The sequence below is a fragment of the Gymnogyps californianus genome, chromosome 1 (assembly GCF_018139145.2).
Source record: "Gymnogyps californianus isolate 813 chromosome 1, ASM1813914v2, whole genome shotgun sequence".
Classification (NCBI taxonomy): domain Eukaryota; kingdom Metazoa; phylum Chordata; class Aves; order Accipitriformes; family Cathartidae; genus Gymnogyps; species Gymnogyps californianus.
Window position 1 is genome coordinate 139,076,136 of NC_059471.1, and position 22,324 is coordinate 139,098,459.

Here is a 22,324-nt window from a genome sequence, read left to right on the forward strand (position 1 = left end):
AATGTGCCAATCAAAAGAAAAGAAAAACCAAGACAAAAATCAAGGTGAAAGGCTGGATCACACCTAAAAATATTGAATAAAAAGTCTTCACTGAGAGGAAGCCTTACAAGCTTCACACTACCCCAGCACACTGGCTAGCTGATGGGAAGGAAGCAGGTAGTAAACACAGTGCCCCACCCCTTTCAGTATCAAGGGTCTCTGCCTTCCTGCCTTGCGCATCTGCCAGGCCCAGTGGGGAAGGCAGTAAGTCATTGGAAAGCCAGCCGTGATCCTAGCTGCGGAGAGGACAGACAGTGACTCCCACAGCAGAAGTAAATAGTACGAACTAATGCAATGAGGAAAAAAAAAAAAAAAAATCTCGAAGATTAAAAGTGCCAATGGCGAAGAGAACTGCTGGAGAAGAACGGATTCTATGTTGGGTTTTTTGCGTCTAAGTTTTGGGTAAAGCATAGAAATGCCCTGTAAGTGTAAGTCCTCACCAGGCTGGGGAAAGTTGCCAGAAGCCACGCACACGGGCAAGCAGGGTCTGGGAGCTCACAGATACTCAGGTAGCAACCAGACATGGTCAGAAATGCTGCAGCACCAGCTCCCATTCCCTTCAGAAAGCAGAGAAAAAGTACAACCTGTGCTACGCTGCAGCACAGGCAGAAGAGAGTAAGAGGCAGCAGCAGGCAAAAACAGGACCGTGCAGAACGCAGCATGGGCAACAAGTGACCTTGGGGCAGAGCAACTTGATGGCCAGCAAGGGAGCAAGCCTGGGATTACAGAAGCACTGGGAGCAGAGTGTGCATCCAGAAAAGGAGTGTGCCTGGAAGACAGCTGAGGACAGGAATGAGAATGTCTTGTGATAAACATGGACTTCCCCCCCCCCCCCCAAAATCCCAAACCCATTTGTCAGACGGCAACGCACAAAGTTATGTTTGCTCCTGGCCCTGTTGCTCCTTGTTGCTCAAGTACCCAAGGAACATAACACCTGACAAAAGTTTACTTAAAACCTCTCGATTTACATCAGAACTGCTTCCCCTCCAAAAAGGAAAATTCCATTCTTCCTTGTCCCCATCCTATTTCACTAATTCACCTCTCGCTGGCCAACAGCCCTTGGCCTTTCCTGTTCCTCAAACATTAAATCATCTCAGCAAGGAAGCGCCTGGCTCTCGCCTTGCCCCCAGCTCCAGTTTTTGTTCCAATGTCAGTGATATGCCCTTCCTCCTTTGCAGCATCCTTTTGTGCACAGCTAAGCTCATTCTTCCTCCTTTCCCACTGCCTCTGTCAGCACACATGCTCTGTAGTAGAGAGCCTGGGCACCAGCAGTATTTAATATTGAGCCCCATAACAGCCTGAAAAATACTCACAGCACAAATGCACTCCACTTGCCACAGCTTGTGAAATTCTGACTTTGTGTCGCAGCACATCGCTGAGCAATTCCTATACTGTGGAAGGAAACATAGCACTTCCCGTCGAAATAAGACCTCCACATTTGTGCCAGTCATGAGAAATAAGCCAAATCCTTGACAGGGGGTGCAGGGGATGGCGGGGAGGGGGTACAATGTACTGTATTTAAGAGTAATTTCCTTTGGTTAAAAATAATATTTAGAAAAATCAAACTAGCTAGAGCTTTAAAAAAAAAAAAGTCTAAAGCCAGGGGGCTTCCCTGCTCTCTTCCATACAAATATAAACACCTCTTCACCCCGCCCCGCACCCTCCTCAATCCAAGAATGTGAGAAGTCTCCGCGCTGACACTCACGCAGGTGCGCCGGCAGTCTGATTGTGTCTTCCTCCATCCTGATCGCTCGAGGCACTGGGACATGTAGTGGTGACGAGGAAGTGTAATTTTGTACCGGGCTCACTGGAGGTGTGTACGAAATTCTTTCCTGCTGTTTAAAAGAAAGCAGGGGGGGAGAGAGAAAGAGAGAGGACAACATGAACTTTGGAACAGAGGTGTGAAACCAAGGCAGGGGAGGGGGAAGTGGGTGGAAGGAAGGAAGTGTGCACGCATGGTGGGGGCGAGCAGCACTAGTGATGCACCCGGCTGCCCAGGGAGCCACGGAGCACAGCACACTTGCGGGCAAGCGCTGCGCAGGCGACGTGCTGCCCAGTGCTGCAGCCAGGGGCCGAACAGCTTTTAGAGCGATGGGTTTCATTTTCAAAAGGTCCATGAAATTTCTCAGAAATTAGGAAGGGGAAGTGACACACAAGTGGGGAGACTCTGAGGGTTTTATGTCAGTGAAAATCTGACAGCAACTCCATGATACGTGCATGAGTACTGTTACAGAAAGTGCCAAAAAATCTTATGCTAACAAATCAGTCATGCTCTGAGCACATTTATTAAGTATTTAACACTTTACTCCTTCATAGCATTTTAAAGACATTAAGCAATTAGTTTTGTCTTTGCTGCAGAAAACCATACTCTTATCACCAAAAACTACTCTATTTACCATTGAGTAATGTAGGGTTTTTTTCTTTTCCTTGCCTAAACTAGTTACTAGCAGTTTCTTTGAAGTAGTTTAACTTGCAACCAAGTAAGTCAGCATACAGAAAGCAGCTATGCAAGGACAGTCAAATAGAGTTAAAGGGCAATTTGTGAATGTTCCATTAGTTTCATAATTGTCACTGTTAGGTTTTTATTTCTGAAAACATCTGCCAAGAAATTTAACACTGAAATTTCATTTGATCTGATGGGAAAACTCTCCCATATTCTAAGCCTGTACTCCAATCACAGCACAAATTATACCCTTTGTAAATAAACATAGCCACAATTTTACAGGAGCATAAAAAAATCATTATCATATGCTTCCTGGAAGGCAATGCGTGTTATTCCCCAAAACCGTGCTGCTGACATTTAATGATGACAGTGCAAACAGTGTGGATTTACATCCACATACATACAGAAGCAAAAGGAGCTACCTTCATTGCTGAGCATTTGCAGGAGAGTACGTGTGTGGCTCCCCACCCTGACCCCAATCTCTGGCAAACGGAAAAGACAAATTTGGTGCTGGAGCAACAGGAGGTAATTACTTCCATTACGAATCACAACACTATCAGGGCCGTGCGGCAGGGAACTAGACTGAGGCTGATAGAGGCACCTGCAGAACCTAACGTTAGCACCCTCACCGCTAGCAAAGGGAAGGAGAGGTTTGTACAACATGAGTAAATAACAACTAAATGTACCACAGCAGAAAACTCTTCAGGCAGACTAGGTGACATGTCCAAAAAGAAATGGGACATGGAGCACCTAGAAAGTCTTGCATCTCTCAGCCACCACTTCAAAGCAAGCCCAGTTGATTCTGGCGCAAGGTGCTGCTATCAGCTTGCTGCTCAGGAGCTCACACAGAACCAGAAGTTTCGCCTCAACATCTGGAGTCCCACCACTGTACTATAGCCACCACTGCTGACAGTCATGGCAGAGAAGAGTGACAGCACATGGAGAACAAACTATTCTAAATATTCTGGGTTTAGACAGAGTGGGAAGACAGGCCTGGTTCACTCCACCATCACTATGTTATTTCTGCGAGTACAGCCTCCGTGGCTTTCAGCTCAGTACTTTTTAACCAGAAATTGTTCAATCTTATGTTCCAGTCTCCCACAAAGCCCTTTAACATCTTACTGTGTCCACTCAGTTTCTTTCTACTCATCACTGTCCAGGCAACAGCAATCCATTAGCTCATATGAATTTAGTTTTTCTTAGTTAACAAACAGGGATGTTCATTGAGACGTGGTGAAAGACGCACCTGTGGAGCTACAAAACATTATTCTGCTTTCAACTTATGCAACTCCTTCCCTGACCCGAAATGGCTGACACTGTGCTTCACGTTCCCACAAGGTGCAGCTCTCTGTGCCCATTCTGCAGCCTCGCTGCCCATTTGCACCTTCTCACCACTGGTGCATAATACCAGCGATTCGCAACAAGACCAGCCACTTCCTAGCATTTCCTGCTGCGATCCACAGCTCAGATAATCGAACCACACTGCAGCTGCTCGTTTTGTTTATTGAATGAGATATTTATAAAAAGAGGAACAGTTCTGAAACATAGCCATACAGATGCCTGCCTCTGCAAACAGGCACTAGAGGATAGATGGGAGACCTGAAGTCCTTTTCCTCCCTCCCGAAGAACGCAGGATACAGTCCAACCTCAGGTCACATTTCATGCTCACAGAAATACTGAATCACCGCTGCAAAGACAAGGGCTAAGCGGCTTCAAAGGGCCTTCTCACTGGCCAACAGCAGGAGGAAAGCACAAGCAGAAGATGAAATTAAATCCAGAACCCCGTGCACTTCCCTCAACACCCAGGAGGTGCTGTATCAAACTAAGACGTTATGCTTCCAGTACCTGCTGCCTTTCTCTCCGCACCGATCAACCTCCTAAAGGCATACGGTAACCTGATTTATATCAAGACAGCTTCATTGAGATTTACTGTTATAAATAAATACATTTGATTCATTGTTTCCTACTATTTATAAGAACAGGACAGTAGAAACCCAAAAGAAGTTGTGGAAATGCACAGTTACTTTTTCCACACACCTTGGATGTCCATAGTAATGTGTGAATTGGTAATATTTGCAGAACACATTTTACAAGGTACAAAGGGGAGTTAGCTATCCAACTCTTATTAGTGCCTTTGAAATGCCCTCTCTTACTAATCCTGCATTTTTCCCAGTACCTTTAACCCAAATATCAAAGCAATTTACAGACATTAGGCAAGTCTTTTTCTTTGACACACGAACAACCTGAGTTACAGACAGAGCAAAGCTCAAATGAGCTAAGTAATTTCAGAGTTAAGCTGTCTTGAAAAAGGACAGCATGTGCCTCTCAAGGGCAATACATTTAACAAGTGCATCCTGAAAGCCTTTGTAACTGTCCTGGCCAGATTTCCAAACGGTGTGGAATGGTCATGGCACAGGGAGGTCAAGGCACTGGGCTTGTGGAAAAATGAGCTGCATGCCTGTTTGCAGCATGAGTCAGTAACATGGCTGGAAGCAGAACTGCAAACATCAGTCCAGTTCTGCAACCTACTGTAGCTCTGTGCTTCAGCCACACACAACTCACGGCCTACGCAGACGCGTGAATGCACAAGGTCACATTTGCTCCTCCAGGCTTTTTGAGGCTTTTTAGAGTCACACTTCCAGGAGGTACCTGTTGTGCTTAGACCACTGAGAACAGGTTTGCTTTAATCTTCACAACTCCAGAACTGCCTAGTGCTTCCCTCTATGGGATCCATCAAACAAAAACATGGCTGGTATCTCATGCTTCTAAGGTTATGCAACTAGATGCTCCGCTACTAGGAATTCTTCTGAAAGAGTTTCCTAACAGGTCAGTTTAATATTTCCCTTTGCATTAAGGCCAAGAATAGATAGTTCAATGGTAGGGTTGTTCACGCAACAGCTTGGGAGGAAGGATAGGTAGTGCTGGTAGCAGAACCAGCATGAACCTTGCGTGTACTTGACCAAACAGCCTTGCTGCAGCTTAGTCTACTGCTAAAAGAGACTAAATCAATACGCATTTGGTGTGGTCCTTTTAGATTATTGGTGATGAGTGCTAGGAAAGAGCTTGGCATTACCACATTCCAGATTCGCCGCCTGCCAGGGGACTCTATAAACATTTAAACCCACAAGTGACCAAACGCTCAGCCCCAAACAACTGCCATCTACAAGCAACTTCAAAATAGCAGCTCCCTAGTATTTCGCCAGTAGCCACAATGAGGTGGATAAAACAGTTGGCATATTGCTTGCTGTCATCATTTTTGAAAGGCTTCTTCAGCTCATAGTGAGTCAGCAAAGTTTCACCATGAAATTTCACCTTGACTACAATAGTTGAAGAGATGCATTAAGTCAACCTTTACGGAGACCCTCCTTGGGGTTTACTTTAGTGGCTGGTGCTCCAACAGTGCCACCTAGACAACCAGCCAGGTCTGCTGAGAGTGGGGCATGCTTTCACCTGCCCAATCTAGCAGAGACAGATTGAAACGCATGGTTAAGAATCAAGACAAGCTATGGTTTTGTTCTCTTTGTACTAGAAAAGTACAAAATACTAAATATCCAGGTGCTGAGAAAGCCTTAGATCAAACCATCCTGTCTAAAAAAGGAAGGTAACTCAAAAGGTATATTGATCACGACTATCCAGTAGGCGTGTACGTAACAGCTGACTAGACTCCCAAAGCCATCAAAGCACACACTGATTTCAGTTTGAAGAATTGGGGTAGATCCTTTACAGACAAAACCTACCTGAACAGTTAGAAAATTCTGTCAGGAACACAAATAATTCATATCGCTAAAGTAATAAAAAAATTTCAAAATTGCAAAATTAAATTTATAGTCACCTTTTAAAGAAAGTCTAACAGTTGAGGATGAGTGAGGCTACAAGTAAAAATAGCTTCATGCTTTTGCTAAAATTACGCCCTTCTAAACTCCAAAGCAGCAGCCTTCATTGTGAATGTTCTCTAGCTTGCAGTCTGATAGTCTTTTTGTCCCTTTACTAACTTCACTCAGATGGCAGGCACAAAGAACACACGTTTTTGCAGAAATGAAAATAAAATATGTAAGAAAGCATGCTAAGCAAGCCCTCATGTTGTCCCAATGACATGACTACTTCAGTAGTTGGATAGGTGGTATACTAAAATGACTTTTTTTAATTGATAAAGCAAAGAAATGCATTACCTATGCAGCAGTTTTCAGGAAACCGAAACAGCCAATGTGGTCTGCAAATACCCTGTGCTGGATAGAAAAAGCTGCTGACTCTTATCACTGCAAAAAAACTTACTCCTATACTGCATGTAATGATAGTACACAGGGCAAAATTAACCAAGAGTGAAAGCTGACACGCATTTGCCCCCCAGGCTGCTGGTGTACGTGTGCCACTCCGTGCCTGTCTTGTTGCATTTGCTGTTCATCTTTGCTTCTCCAAACAGCCCACACTCCCCCTTCCTCCCCAGAGGAGGCGGCGTTACCGCAAGGTGGACATACAGCAATTTGTGCTGCGGTAACTATTGGGAAGCCAACAATTAGAAGTAAAAGAGGAGAAAGTTACCTGTCGTGTCCTCACAGGCCATCCTTGCTTACTCGCAGGACAGTGGTAGCAGGACGCTGCTTTAAGAGAAGCTTCCAGCTCCCTGGGTATCGTCCCATCACCCTGCTCCAGCTCCTCACCTGGGGGACACGCACTCAGAGAGGGCAGCAGTAGCAGGTGTGCAGATGTTCTGGTGCCCTCTTAGATTTCTGGGGAAGCCCTAGGCTTAAAAACCCCTCAGTAACATGCCCATGTCTTGTGTAAATCCAGGTTTGAAACATATGGTTATAGCTCTCAGGACTGTGAAAGCTGGTGTTCTGGACACAACGCCATATATCCCAAATCACGGAGGATGTCCAGCTCTGCAAGGACATGGGACCAGGGCTGCTACCTCTTTCAGGAGGCACACTGAGGCAGGGAAAGTGGAAAGGCAAGCCAATGGACCAGGAGCTGTGGCAAGCCTGGAAGGGTCTGGTTTTACTACTGTGGATCCTCCTAGAAGCAGGTGCCTTGGGTACGGTAGAGGGGAAAAAGTGGCCTTAGAGAAAATGGTTGTTTGCGGGGAATGAGGTGCTTGCAGGAAAGATTCAAAAGGCCCTGCACGTCTGGGCACTCAGCAGGGCAATGCCAGCAAACCAGCCGCAGAGCAGCACAGGGACGACAGCAGAAGATTCAAGTTAATCATTAGGGAAGCAAGTGAGGGGAAGAGGAAAGGGAAGGAAGACATATGCAGCGTTCACCAGTGTTTTGTATGCAATGCTATAGCTGGATACGAAAGTAAAAGAGACCACTATGAGATGAGTTACAGGGTCTAACATAGGGAGGAGGGGGGCAATCAGAACCCCAAAGAGACTGTATGGCACCACGTACACAATTAAAACATCTTGGGATTTTGGTCAATGTTATAGCCTGCATACTCCAACTTCTGCCAGGGAAAAAGGATCAGGCTCCAGAAAAAGCAAAGTAGAGCTCTGCAGTACCAGGGTATGAATTAAACTCTCCACTTCCCTCCCTTCCCCCAGTTGCTGTCGTCGTCTTAATTTCCATGGCAGACTTCTCATTTTTGATCCCATTAATATAGCAATTCACGTCAAATCTATAGCAGCATAATCAGCACACTATCAGTAATTAGAGAAATTAAAACAAACACAGCTCTCTGGAATGGACCTTATGCAAAGCAGCACTGGGAGAAGATTAACATCTCATTTCCTGCGCACAGAGAGCAGAGATTGTCTCAGTGACCTTAGTGATTTTATGAAGTTCAGTTCCTCCCTGCCTCCTCCCTTCAGCTTGCCTCCAACGAACCTCCCAGCACAGGGGCAGGAGATGGCTACCCTCTCACGTCTCAATCCTTACTCAAGCAAATAAAAAAAAAAAACAAAACACTGAGGTGCAACAGTTCATCACGAAAGGGAAAGGGAAAGGAGACAGTGGGGAAGTTCATGCTTCTCCCAAAATGATTACAGCCACTGTTCTAATTAAATTAAAATCCTACAGACAGCAATATTGATGCACTTGTATTGTGAAAAAGGCAGCTTGCGGAGGTCAATGTTGTTGTTGAAAATGCCATGATACAGTTGCATTATTGTCTAAGCACTGCAAAATATCTCAAATTAGCAAATATAAATGAAGCAAAAAACTAGCTAAACCACATGCTCAAAAAGTATTTCTTCACTGAGGTCACTGCTAATATGGGGGAATAGAGAGTAGAAACAGGCTGTGGGAAGATAATATCAGGTAAAACTACAAGATAATACTAAGGCAAAAAGCTTAAGAAGATTCATGAAAGGATTAGTCGTTTATATGAATAATAAAGAATGTTATCCATAGATATCCCAGCTAGGCAGCACAAAATATATATGGGAGGCAGATTCAGGTTCAGAATTTGGAAGTGGAATCATCGCACTCCAAAACAGGAGTAAAGTCTTATCTATTTGAAGTGGGAGACCCTTCCACCCACCCTTCTGCAGCGAGGCTCCAAGAGGCAGCAGTAAAGCTGGGACTTGGCCCACCTGACCTACTACTTCAAGGCAGAAGTCAGCCACGGATTCAACTGCCTGATGTTAAGAAACTATCTGCCCCTGGCTCCTTTCCACGTGCGACTCCAAAATTTGCGTTATGGGGTTGTCAGTGTAACATTCCTCCGAAGACCTTGCTAGTGGCCTCTGTTTAAGCAGGCCTCAGAGAAAGGTGGGCCACTGCTCTGATCCACAGGACAAGCCCTTTTGCACCTACATCATGATTTTGTTAGCACACTCGCTTAGCACAAAGCACCACAGAAGGCTCAAGAGAGAGAGTTTATTGCACAGCTGGAAAAAAACACGTGAGGCTTTGAAGTACTGCGGCCAGTGAGTAAGCAGCAGGGAAGCAGGGAGGGCAATAGAGACAGACTTTCCAGGCTTAGGTTATCTGCGCGTCAGAGATATTTCACTGCATCTTTTTCACGTTCTCTTTTCTAAAACAGGGAGTGCTGGGGAGCCTCATCTCTGTAACATACGGTGGTTGTAAAACCCTGCTTGTACACATGGGAATTCACATCCTGAACATCCATGATTGGAGTCATACACTCATTTCAGTGCAAAATTTATGGAGGCTGTGAAACTGAGATGGGAAAACTAAGGGGAAACATGGTGTACAGGGAGCTGGCCTCTCACGTGTTATGGGAAAGGAGAATCCTGGAGCTACTCTGCAGCATCTCACAACTGGCACAGCAGCACAAGTGTTCTCCCCTGGTTGCGTTACGGAGCTGTCACTGTACTGGCAAGCTGCAATGCTACTATGTATTCAAACACATTTCCCGGACAAGCATCATTTCTGGTCTTTCTACAAGGGATGAGTATTGCTTTCTGAACATTTTTACTGAAGCTACAATTACTGTGAACAGGATCCTTCACAACAGGGGTTGTCAAATATTTCCATAGCATGAACCACAGGTCAGAACTGTCACATGGACGAGGTCAACTCATTCACCGCCGTGGATTATCTGCATGCCCATCGGTTAAGTAGTGGAAAAATCATGGGAGAGTAATTCACATAAAAGTCATAGCTTCTTTAAATCCTCAGTCACTGACGGAAACAAAATTCCTGAGGAGCTACAATACTCTGAAATACACATTTTAAAAATACAATTTAAAAATATAAGAAATGACCCTTTTTGGTCCCATTGCACGGCTGGACTCTGCTCTCATCTATACCTGCAAAATTCTCCAGCGATTTTTTTAAAACAATGATTCTGGTCCTGATTTACATTAGTGGAAGTAAAGGCCACATATGGGCCTCAATCTTTATCTTCTCCAGTTCAGTCAGTTTACTCTCTCTCCTGATCTACATGAAATCAGTTTGAACCTGAGGGTGAACAGTGTGTATATATGCCTGTTTGGAAACAAATTGCATCATGGTATGCCATAATTATCTTATATCTGTTACCATTTGAAAATATAGGCACACCCAAAAATCAGCTACTATAACAAACTGGAAAAAAGTTGTTTATGTTTGATCACGTAGGTGCCTACCCTGGTAAGCATGAGAACGTCTCTCCTCTACGAAGAAAAATTATCCACTGCTGGAGGCACTGAGAAGACAACCCTGATCACAGGCTTGGGTTCTGGCACTGGAAGACCATTTCAGACCAGAGAACTGGTGTACCTACTACTTATCCTGTGAAACAACTGTTTAACCCTGCAAGGCTGACATCTTTACAACTTTCCTCACTGGCAAAACAAAACACTACTGGCATATACAGCACCACTGCATTTTCATGACAGCATTTCTTCATCCTTCAGACTTCTGGCAGACTTTCCATAAAAAAGGACATACCAAATACACAGAGAAACCTGGAGGAGCCATGACGAGGTCTGACCCTACACATTACAGTTGCTGCTCCTAAAGGTTCAAGTGGTGCAGAAGTAACCCAGCATACACAACATGGCAGGGAGTGTGCTATATCCCCTTGTTCAACAACACCTCTAAGTAGGTAAAGGCAACTTTCCAGAGGGAATCTAGGCCAGACCAGGAAGAAGATAGCTATAATAAGGGCTAAAAATGGGCAGATCCACTTGGGTGCTCAGGAAAACTGAGCAGAATCCACGAAGAGAGAGAGACAGCCAAATAAAATACCCATTCTCAAAGACTGTCTTAATAAGCTAGTCCAGAAACGAGCAGCGATGGATGTTTGCCACTATAAAATAACAGAAGGATTCAGATTATTTGACTCCCAGTATATTAAATGCAGAGGGAGTTCCTAAAAAGGACCATACTTGCACTGACCTTGTCTACTGTACAGAAACTGGATATGGAAGAAACATCAAATTACGATCTTCCTTTCCCACTGTCTTTCACCTACTCCAGCCACTTACTTTAATGTGAACATGAGATCAGTGTCACTAAAAAGGAAACTCTAGCTGACAAAGGAGAGTATATAAAAAACAGCTGGTAGGATTTCACTTAGAATATTGCATCTTGCACATCTGCAGGCTCTTCATTCTGCATCATATACATATACACACACATATCTATATATGCAAGATAGACAAGTTTTAGAAGAGTCAGAAGGTCTAGCTTATAAGGAAGGAATAAAGGAACTACAGAGATGGAGAGAGATATGACAGATACAGCTCAACAGCCAAAAGGAAATAAAAACAGAGGAAAGGGAAGATAATCTGGAAGACATATTGCAGAAGGATGAGCTAATGAGAAGCTGTGATTAAAAGATTAAGATGCAATGGGAGACCACTGAAGGAAGCTGAGTTACATCAAAAGAAATAAAATCTGCAGGCAGGTCAACCTGTACAAGAATCAGGTTATTTTTTACAACTTATTTAACAAGCTATTTAGCAGCTTTTGGAAGGTCCCTCCAGTCAGCAGTCTATGGGTATGAGAACACAAACTAGAAGAAACTGAACCTTTTGCTGATCAATGCATCAGACCCAGGATATTACTCAGAAAAAGTAAACAAACCACCTGGGGGATAGCTTGAGGCACAGCAAAATCTTTTATTTCCTCTAAAATGTGGTCCTTCCAGCACAGAACCATCGGGACTGGCAGAACCTTAAGGAGACTTTTAAAATATGTTTGTACAGAAACAGCTGGGCATGGTACAACATATCTGATTCAAAAGAAGAAAAGATGAGCTTTCACATGTGTCTGAAAAGAAGCTGAAGCTCCCAAAGAAGCCATCCTTTTAAGAAGGGGTAGGTGACAGAAGGAGAGCAGAGCCTGAATTCGACAATATGGTCTGTATTCCAGGGACAATGACAGGGTCAAGTGATGGCTCTTTATTAAATGCTTTCTCCTCCATTAATGCTGCACACTCTAATGATTTGGCCATCACCATTAACAAATCTGCAACGTGCCTGCCTGGAGCTAATAAGTAATGAACTAAGCGGGTGAATATTCTGTTGTGTAAGGAGAGCTATTAGCAATCCTTTCCCAACTGCTCTGAAAACAAGAGATGCCTTCCAGGTATGACCTGTCCATGTGACAGGGTACATTCCACACAGCCCTTATTCCTTCACTCTGGAAATTCCAGTGGCACTCCTAACACTCACAAGGGGAACAAGAAGTGGATCACCCCCTGCATAGTGCTGCTGTACGGGGCTGGGTGGCAGATGCCACACCGCAAAGCACAGGAAAAAACAAGCTCCGCAGAAGAGGTCTGAAGAGAGAGGTGAGAAGGAGAAGAGTCTGTTCCCAGACCTGCTACTGACTCTCCAAAACAAGTTGTGGCATTACTGCAGCCCTCATTGCCTTGGTTATGCCAACAGGGCAATGGGATAATGCTGAGCCCACAGGCCTGTCAAGCCCTGGGATGGCTAAGCACAAAAATCTCAGTTTAGCTGCTCTCCTTGTGCCACAGCTTTTCCTGTTCGTTAAGTTCTCCAATTGTTTTAATTGTTCCTTTCAACCTTTGCATCACTTTCTGTTCCTCCTCAAATTATTATTTTGTTTTAGCTCATAAACCCAAAGCATTGGTTATGATGTTGCTCCTGGCGGAAGAGAAGCGCTGAAGTTTGACTCTGGTTATCTTTGGCTTGTTCTCACAGCTAAGCGTTGCTGGTTCACAACTGAACAGACACTGTAGTGAGAGCCACTCCACCCTTACCATAAGACTGCCTATGAGCTGCAAATAGTGCCTCACTACATAAGTGACAAGCTTGGGAACTGAGCCAGTTGAAATGGAGTAAATTGCAGCCATCTTTAAGAAGAAGGGTGAAGTGCTAGTCCTGGGCCCATTTTGACTCAATCTGAAGGCTTGTCCACGGTCCTCATTATTACACTATTTAAGTATGTCCTATAATACCTTTACCACTTTCCTGCAATATGAAGGGAAGCGTTATTACACTCACTTTTACAAGTGGAGGGACCAAAACATAGGCAGATTAGGTGCTTAGCCCATCAGGAGCACAGGGGCTGAGCAAAAAACTACTTTGATACCTTAGAAAATAATATTCTCTCCTAAGAACTCTATCAGGATCTGAACCCAACTGTTAGGACTTGACATTTATACAGTGATAGCACTCAGAGGCAAACTGAACCACGGGGCCATTGTCCAAGGCACCACAAAAACACCAAGCAGAGGACAGCCCTGAAGAGCTCAAAGCCAAAATAGTCAAGATAGAGAAGCACCAGAGGAAGGATCTTTTTGAATTCTATTTTACAATGAGGAACAGAGGTGCAGAAAAAAGCACCAAGTTGCCTAAATCCCATTTTGACCCTCTACCCACATGGCCGTGTTTCTGGGGTTATGCTGCTGCTCTGGAAACAGAAGCATGAACTACAAGAGAAGTAAAATGACATGGACATTGCGCAAAAGCTCTGAGAAGGCATCATTTCACTTTGCATTTTAGTACTGATTTTAAACACCCCACCCATGAGCACTTCTAACGCTCCTCCTTGTCAAAGCATTGACTGAAATCTTTTAACTCACAAGTGGGTAGCAGAGATGGCCTGCATCAGAAGAGAGCTGTGAACCCGTTCCAGAAACACGTCCCTCCTCTGCCACAAGAATCAGGACAGAGGCACTCCAACCCTTCCCACGGTTATGCAATGGCACAGATCCAGTTAGGAAGGCAGGTCTCCTTACCCGACCCAACTCACAGCTAAACGGCCTTAAAAATCAGCACAGCTTTCTGCTGGCACACGCAAAGCAAAACAGGGGGGCATCAATCACCCCCGTCTAATCAAGCAGGGTGTGTTTAACACTCGAGCTGAGCTGTGAGACTGTCAGAGGAGATGGGGGAATTAAAAAAAAAAAAAACCAAACCAAAAAACCAACCTGCTTACAAGAAGCATGACAAAACACTTCTTCTGTTCCTACAGCCAAGAAGGTGACTGGGACAATTGCCCAAGAATAGGAACATTCCCAGCATTTGAGGACACACATGTTCCTTCTAGCAAGCATCTCCCAGCCCCTTCCACCGCATGCCCTTCCCCACAGTCCTGCTCACACATAGCGATGGCTGAAATTTTCGTTAGGGGAAAATTAACTGGATTTTTTTTTTTTTTTTTTTTTTTTTTTTTAAGGCTGGCAACAAAGACATGAGACTTTTCCTGGCATTTCTCCTGTTTATACAGGACCTGCCAAACCGGTTGTGTGATTTTTATGCTGCTTTCTTTTCCACAAAGTCCTTCGAAAGGCAGAATAACAGAAAGCAAATAAGGAAAAAGTTTGGTTATATAGGTCCAAAGATCAACCCTTGGTAATACAGTTGAAAAAAAAAATTAACCAGAATCTTCCTAAATTTATTTTGAATATCCAAAGACCACAGTTGTTTATGTTTATTATTAAGATTGTGTTGAAGTAGAGCAGTTGTTTTGAATAGTGAGAGGCAGTCCCATTTCAAATTGTTTAACATCTGAATAGATAAGTTATGTGGCAGATAGAATGAGAAACTGAGGCACAGAGCAGTCAAATGAACTGCTCAAGCTAGGCAGAGCCAGGGACAGAGAGCAGGTCTTCTGAGCATCCACCTGGCTCCCTGCACATTAGGTCATGCCACTTCCCCTATGTACACGTGCCTAATTCCACCCAAGGCTGGGCTACTGTACGTGGATATGAATGCCTTACCTCCAACACCAAACAGTTCCTAATCCTAGAAAATTATCCTACTTTATCCTCCTACAACGCACTAGACAAAATAATCAATTGCAACTGCCTGGCTATAAGTCCGCTGCCAGGGATCTGAACACCAGAAGTGATAACAAACTTTATAGTAAACATTTCCCTCAACACGCAATCTTGCTAAAAATCAAAACATTGCACCAAAAATAGCCCTTTCAATTACTACATAGAGGTTTTTTTAATGTTGAGGTTTGTTAGGTTTTTTTTCAGAATAACTTATCTCAAGCGCAGCAGCACACTGTGCTGCTACATTTTCCAAGTGGAACATTTGCTCTTCAATTCAGAAGAAATTTCTGTTTCGATATTAATTTTACTATCCACACTCAAAATCCTGAAGCAAAATGAAAAATAACATGCAAGTTTAGCTTTCCGTTCGGAGTGCTCTTGTCTTGCTCTAATGTCAGAATTTCCCCACAGAATGAAAATGCTATGGGCATGAGGAAAAAAAAAGGGGGGGGGGGGGGGGGAAGGGAAAAATCAATCGAGTGTACCAAACCAGTCACCCTACCCACACAGCCTTGGGTGCCCACTGTTTACTCAGGTGTCCCTATCTTCTCTGATGGCACAGAAAGCACAGCCTTCCCCTCCAACACTCACATATCGCTCCGCTCTCTCACCTGTGAGGCCACTTAGCACACATGGAGCCTGCCACTCAGATGGCCCTGGTTTAACTGACACAGTAAATATTCATTTTCACTGCGCTGTATAATAAAGGATGAGATAAAACCTTGAGCAAATAAATGGGCAAAGTTCGACCTTACAGCTGCTCCTCGTGGGCCACTTTGAGCTGACACACCTGCTTCTTTGGCAACTGGTTTTGCTCCCGAAGGCTTGGGCTTTGCAGGGCTGCCTCAGCAGGGTTGGGTGATGTGCTTATACAGGATCTGTCTGTCAGCCAGAAGGATCCCAAAGCGATTTACAAACAATTTATGAGAGATTTACAAGCTCACTGCACAACAAGTGAATGGGCACCACTGCTTACACACCTGCAAGCAAAAAAAAAAAAAAAAAAAAAAATCATTCACCAGATTCCAGTTACACCAGAAAGGCAGCTGTTTGGGAGCTCTTACAATCAGCTTAAATGAGAACAGCCAGCCCTCCCGACCCTGCAAGCCCCACAGAAACACCATTCCCTATGGTTTTAAGCTGTCTGAGCTGGTCCAGCTCCCTCCGTGGCCACCATGGAGGGGTTCAATAGTAATATCTACATACATAACCACATAGCAGCGTGAGAAAGGATCCCTTGTAACAGCCTGGATGCTTATAACGTGTATAGATCAGACTTCACAGGCATAATGCAGCCATCATACACAGACTCCTCCACTACAGCGTGCATCCTTGAGATGCTTTTAGGCTCAAACATACAGACATCCCACTGATGGCAAGCATGGTTCTTCACACCAGGAAAATCCAATCTGAATTAGACAGAATGGTGTACGCTGTATGCGTGACGGGATGATATCCACACAACAAACTGAACTCATCATGCAACCAGCAACCACTCCACTTGCCTCTGGCCTGCTAATCCAGTGCTAAAATTACATAACTTTGTGAGCTGCCACAGAAAACTACATTTATTTATTTACTCCAAAAGCTTCTCCTCTTCCCATCCCCATCCAGACTGGAATCCTAGCAATAGAAACACAATGATCCAAGGCCCCAGACTGGAAATGCTAAAGCTACTAACACATTTAAAAGCAGAGTAGCCTTGTTTGTACGGAAACCTAAAACTTTTTGTTAGATTAGTTGATGTAGGTGGAAGAGTGGACAGGCTCCCAGGCAAAGCTCTGCTATCTTTCAACACATGCGGGTATGTGTGCACATACACTTAAATTATATATGCATATCGTTACATATTGCCATTGCAACTTTAACCTTAATGTCAAAATTTATAGTAATCATCAGGGACCTGTGCTGAAACTCATCTTAACCAGCAAGTGTGTAAAAATAAATGCAAGATCTTAATCTTTGATGAAAACTAACTGTGAGCAAGCATGAGAATTCCTACTGACACAGGGAACCACAGGTTTTGCTGAACACTGGAAATTGCAAAAGTGGGAAATGGAGATACTGGTATCTTTAGTGAGCAGAACTACCTGCTCCTATTATTTGCAATAGCTGGCTGGTGACATAGTTTGTGATACATTGCAGCATGACAATACCCCTTGCCATAGCTAAGCCCATGATTACAGAACAGCTGAAAAAATGCATCAACCCTGTTGGGAGATGCATATAGCACCCTTGGCACAACAGAAATTATTATTAGATGTACACAGAGCTCCTAGTTTGGGGAGAGAATGAGGAAGCCTGTTACTAAGAGACAGGTGAGAATTTAGGGGTACAAATTCTCTAGCATGTGGGAGAGAAGAAAAATGGGAAACACTGACAGCCCCAGATATAGCAGAGAACACAGAAAAGAATGAGATCTCACTGATGAGGATGGAAAGGAAACACAAGACACCCATGAGAGCAAGTGGGAGGAAACACCATGAGCTCCCTGGTCTGTAGAAGCAGCAAAGATTCTTACCTTCAAGGTTTAACTATAAAAGCTATGAAAGTCAGAAAAAGCATAAACATCTTTTTTATTAAAGGTGGTGGGTTTTTTCCACCTCTCTATGGAAATGCAAAGTTCTAAGCATACTAGACGTGCAGACTTTAGACTGCAAATCCAAATACCTCAGCAAGTCCTACAGAACAGAGACCAAAGCATGTGTGTGTTCACTATTCAGAATATCTATAGGTACCTATTAATACAATGAAGAAAGCAGTCTTTTTTTCTAAAAGAAAAACATTTTATTCCACCCTCACACCCTAGCAAAATTAGTCCTTCTGATTAAACAAAATTGGGAGATTTCTTTTGGTCAGTGTGGATCCATTAACACCAGCTGCATCTGAAAGATTACTTAGACAAAGCCACCTCCATTCTTTATAGAGACACAACTCAACACTAATCTTGCGATAAAACTCATCGCTATGCTAGGGGTCATCTAGAGGTTTTTTGTCCTGTATTAATTCAAACTAACTTATCTCAGTACGCACGAGAACAGACACTACACAGAACCTGCACCAAACATACAGCATGCCATCAGTCTCAAAAGTGGTGTATTAGCCTAGAAAAATCACCCCAAGCAGTCATCCTGAAGCAAATGTTGGCTAGTAAATTTTACAACTGTGTTAGTTAATGGGAGTCAATTGTAATCTCTTCATTTCAGTTTATACTGGACCATAAATTCCCATCTAGTCAAAGCTCAGGGTTTAGTAAACAACTGCAGGGATTTAATTGCTGTTCCTTACCACCCTGCCACCAAGAGTTACAATCCCGAAGCAGACTAGGCAGAAGGGAATGCATGAGTGCTCTTTATCCACTTCAGAGCAAAGTCCAGGGGCTTACCTGAAGCCACTGGGGGCTCAAATCCAAGCAAAAGTGACCCTCAGGTTAAACAGAGGCATTTGATTAGCTACACACAGTGACTGCATCAGCAGCTGCAGAGTTAATGTAACTAGGATTGCTCACACTCTACTATTTTCCTAACTTGAGCTTTAGCAACAAGGAGTTTCAACCACTTAAGCTCAAGGAGAGAGCAACACTCTAGTGGAGGTAAGGATGTGCATATAAACAGGAGAGAGACTAGTGGGGAAACTGGACTTACAAGGTATACTGCCAGAGCAGCGAGGACAAATCTTTAATGGTCAGTCTCTCCAGATGTTTTTTTTCTACTAAAGGATGCTATTTAAGGCATGCAATCTACACCACTGTTCAAAAACAACAACAAAAAAAACCCACACCACACTCCCCAACTCCAAAAAATCTAGCACAAATGATACAATCTGTATTTTCACATATTACTTATATATTTAAAATATCTACCTCCCCCTTCCCCGTATCCACAGATTATTCCTAAACTCCTGGCAGCCAGCTTGTACAGCAAGGTGCTGTAATCCCAGGTGCAAGTGCTTTGTTCTGACACAGATTTACACAGGCAATTTGTATCATTAAAGAATATTAGCATCCACATGACTATTTGCCTTTTTCTACCTATCATCTTCAGAGACTGTTGTTTCAGAGCCCAAGGAGGAAAAAAAAAAAAAAAAAAGCTTTGTTCACTTACACTGACACCAAATCTAGGCCAAGAGTAGGTAAATCATCAGCACCCAGAGAGCCGAGCCTAATTTCTAAACATACACATAATGCTGTAGTTGTCCATGCTAACTATTATTTGCCACACCAGTGTAGATAGCAAAAGCCTAAATAAGCTTTGATGGCTGAGGAGCAGGGCCTGACTGAGCTTTGAGAGCAGAAGGGGTAAGGCCACATGGATCCTTCTCTGCTCTTGCACTGTACTTGAGGTTATGATTCTCTGCTGCATCTATACAAACTTTGGCCAAAATGCCATCTCAGCCCTCAGAAAACTTCAGGTCTATATAAAAAAATCTGTACCTGATTATTCCATGTGATCTATGAGCACTTTAAGGATGATTGTACAAACAGTAGATGTCATACGCTGTTTCGTTGCTGTCATTCAGCTAGAATTTAGAAATATAAATCTTTATTCAAAGACCTCTGAAGCCAATGGGGGGGGAATCTTAGAGGAAAAAAACAGAAATTATTTCTTCAGTTAAATTTTACTTACACTGACGCAACAGATCTCCTTCACCACTGTAAACCCCCAAAGTCTATCTGAACTTTGGCCTCATTTTCTTCAAGTTTCATGCAGAAAACAGGCTTCCAGACAACTCGGACGTGGTTTTGTCCCTTTAAAAGTACTTGAACCATAGATTAAACAAACTTTGACTCTTCTTAATCTCCTTACCATGGGGATGGCTGTTCACACTTCTCTTCACAGCTTGCCACTGCTGAAGTGTGTCTAATGTCACCCACGGTAAGTTAAGATTTCAGGTGGGGAATTAGCAGCAGGGGCAGACATTCTCAAGATGCAAAAGACGCTGCTGTCATGATGACGTCATTTGTAATGAAAAGCCACGGGAGAAATCTCCTGCCTCTCTCAACTATGTCAGAGCAGAATTTTGTCAAGTAAAAATCTTGTCTGAAGTTTCTCATCGGTCGCTCTATGGAGGAAATATTACAACATATTTCCTTTTAAACCAGTATCAGCTGCTTCTGTCAAACTGCAAACATCTGATCATGGAGCCCTTAATAGAAGTTCAACACCAAGCAATTTTGTGAGGGAAATAAACCACGGCACAAGAGAATGGCTCCAGCACTGAAGGAAAAGCCTGTTGTTATATGATAGGTCACAGCTACCTCCCTTTGGACAGAGCTGAGAGAGAGAACAAGCCTGTTTCTCACTATGGTCATTCCACTGACGCCCATGCTCATTGCTTAATCCTATCTCAAGTCCTGCGCCGCGTCCTTCCTAGCAAAACATGAAATCAGCAGGAAACAGAGACAGTTTACAGACTACATGCTGCTGCCGAGCGCAAGCCTGCTCATTCGCAACAACAGTTAAATTCAGTACAAAAGAGAGGGCCTGAAAGAAGGGACTCTTTGCACCACTAGGCTCACAAGCCCGTTTGCTTTAGCTCTTTTCCTCCCTTCCTTCCTCTGCCCTTTTGGAAAGCACAGTCACTTTCTCGCTAGCTAGCAGGGGCACAAAAATTGAGCTGAGCAGATGTTGCAAGGCTCGTGATAGAGGGTGATGAACATTAACATACACACTACATGCATAATAGCTGGCAGAGGAGCCCGGGTTTGAAGGGAAGACCTCCCGACCCTGGGCAGTAACTCTGCCCAATCAAGCCAGCAGACGGGTGGCAGCAGGTCAGCCTGAATAACACTGGGATCACAAAATACATCATGGCAATGAACTACCTGCTGATTAAAGCTGCTAGGCGATAATTTCAATTACCTGAACCTGAAACCCAGCCTATAGGCAGATGGGAACAGCACCTCAGCCATACAGCTCCTAAACTGAGCCGTGTGCCAGCGGTAAGTTCATAGCATGGTTTAGGCTCCAACAGAGAGGAGTCTCTTTGTCCCCACCTACCCACCAGTGGGCTCTCAGCAAAACATCCCGTTTACACCAATTAGGTTTTGACAGTCCTGGGTGGATTTCAGGCACACACACACAACCAGTCACAACGTATCATGTCAGCAGCATTGCCGCCTTCTCCATGCAGCACCTTTCAAAGGAGACCCACATCTTACACCCACCTTATTAGCGCACAAACAAGTGAAGTATGTTTCCAAGTTAGCCCCTCTGGCCAGTGGCAGAGCCAAGGAAAGTGGCCCAGCGCCCTCTCACCATCACCCCTGTATGGCCATGCCACCCGAAGCATGGTGGGTACGTTTGGGAAGAGGGGGTACGCACCCAGCCTGCGGTAGGGACGGTCACCGCTCCAAGGTGCCGCAGCCCAAGAAGCCACACAGTGAATGGGCTGCTGCTTCTGGAAGAAATACAAAGAGATGGAGGCTCCACAGAGAGCGAGGTCTGGGCTGGCTTTTGCTTAGACAAGCCCAACCCGAGAAGGCAGGCTGCTGCCCAGCACACCTCATCTAGGCAGCCTCTCTGAACCACTTCAAGCTTTGGCCGCGGCATGGGTCAAGATACATCTGAGATGGCTCTGCAGCACCGGAGCGCATGAATCAAGTCCACCCCCCCCCCCCCCCCTCCAGAACAAGTCGTTTTCCACCAACAAATAAAGTAACTCCCACTGCAAAAAATTCCTACCATCTGCTTTCCATATTTCCCTATAATGGAAAAATAGATTCTCTGCTATTTTTAAAATGGAATTAGTTTGCAGTCTTAACTTCTTTGCTTTTTAATCAACATCTTTACCTCAACATGTAGATGCCACTAAGAAAACAGGCTTTAGATACAGGGAAAATCTGGCTCAGGAAACCACGACAGACCCCAGGACCAGTGGGAGGTAAATCCCACAGACGGGAATCTCAATTTCCCAATTTCACCACTTAGAGAAAATGACAACTTTCTAACTGAAAAAAAAAAAATAAAATCTGATATCCAGAATACATTAAGGGGAAAAAACTCCAACAAACTGGTAATTTTGATAGAACTGGATTAGGAAGCAACTACCGAGGCAAAACTGAGCGAATAAGAGCCTTCTGTAGGCAGGCTGGGTGGAGGTGGAAGGGACAAATAATATGGTGATAAGCACTTGAGGCAGCACCTCTTCGGTCTGGATTAATTGCAGCCAGAACATCACGTCTGACCAGGTCTTCAACC

General features: G+C 44.1%; 1 protein-coding gene across 2 annotated transcripts in view; it reads right to left on the bottom strand.

Annotated features, from left to right (window-relative positions):
• The window catches only part of ETV6 (ETS variant transcription factor 6), a 138,810-nt gene that overhangs the window by 90,337 nt on the left and 26,149 nt on the right, over positions 1–22,324 (bottom strand). For both annotated transcript variants that reach the window (XM_050914514.1, XM_050914521.1), the window contains exon 2: positions 1,745–1,874. In XM_050914514.1, coding sequence (XP_050770471.1) covers positions 1,745–1,874 — 130 coding nt within the window. The remainder of the gene's footprint in view (positions 1–1,744; positions 1,875–22,324) is intronic.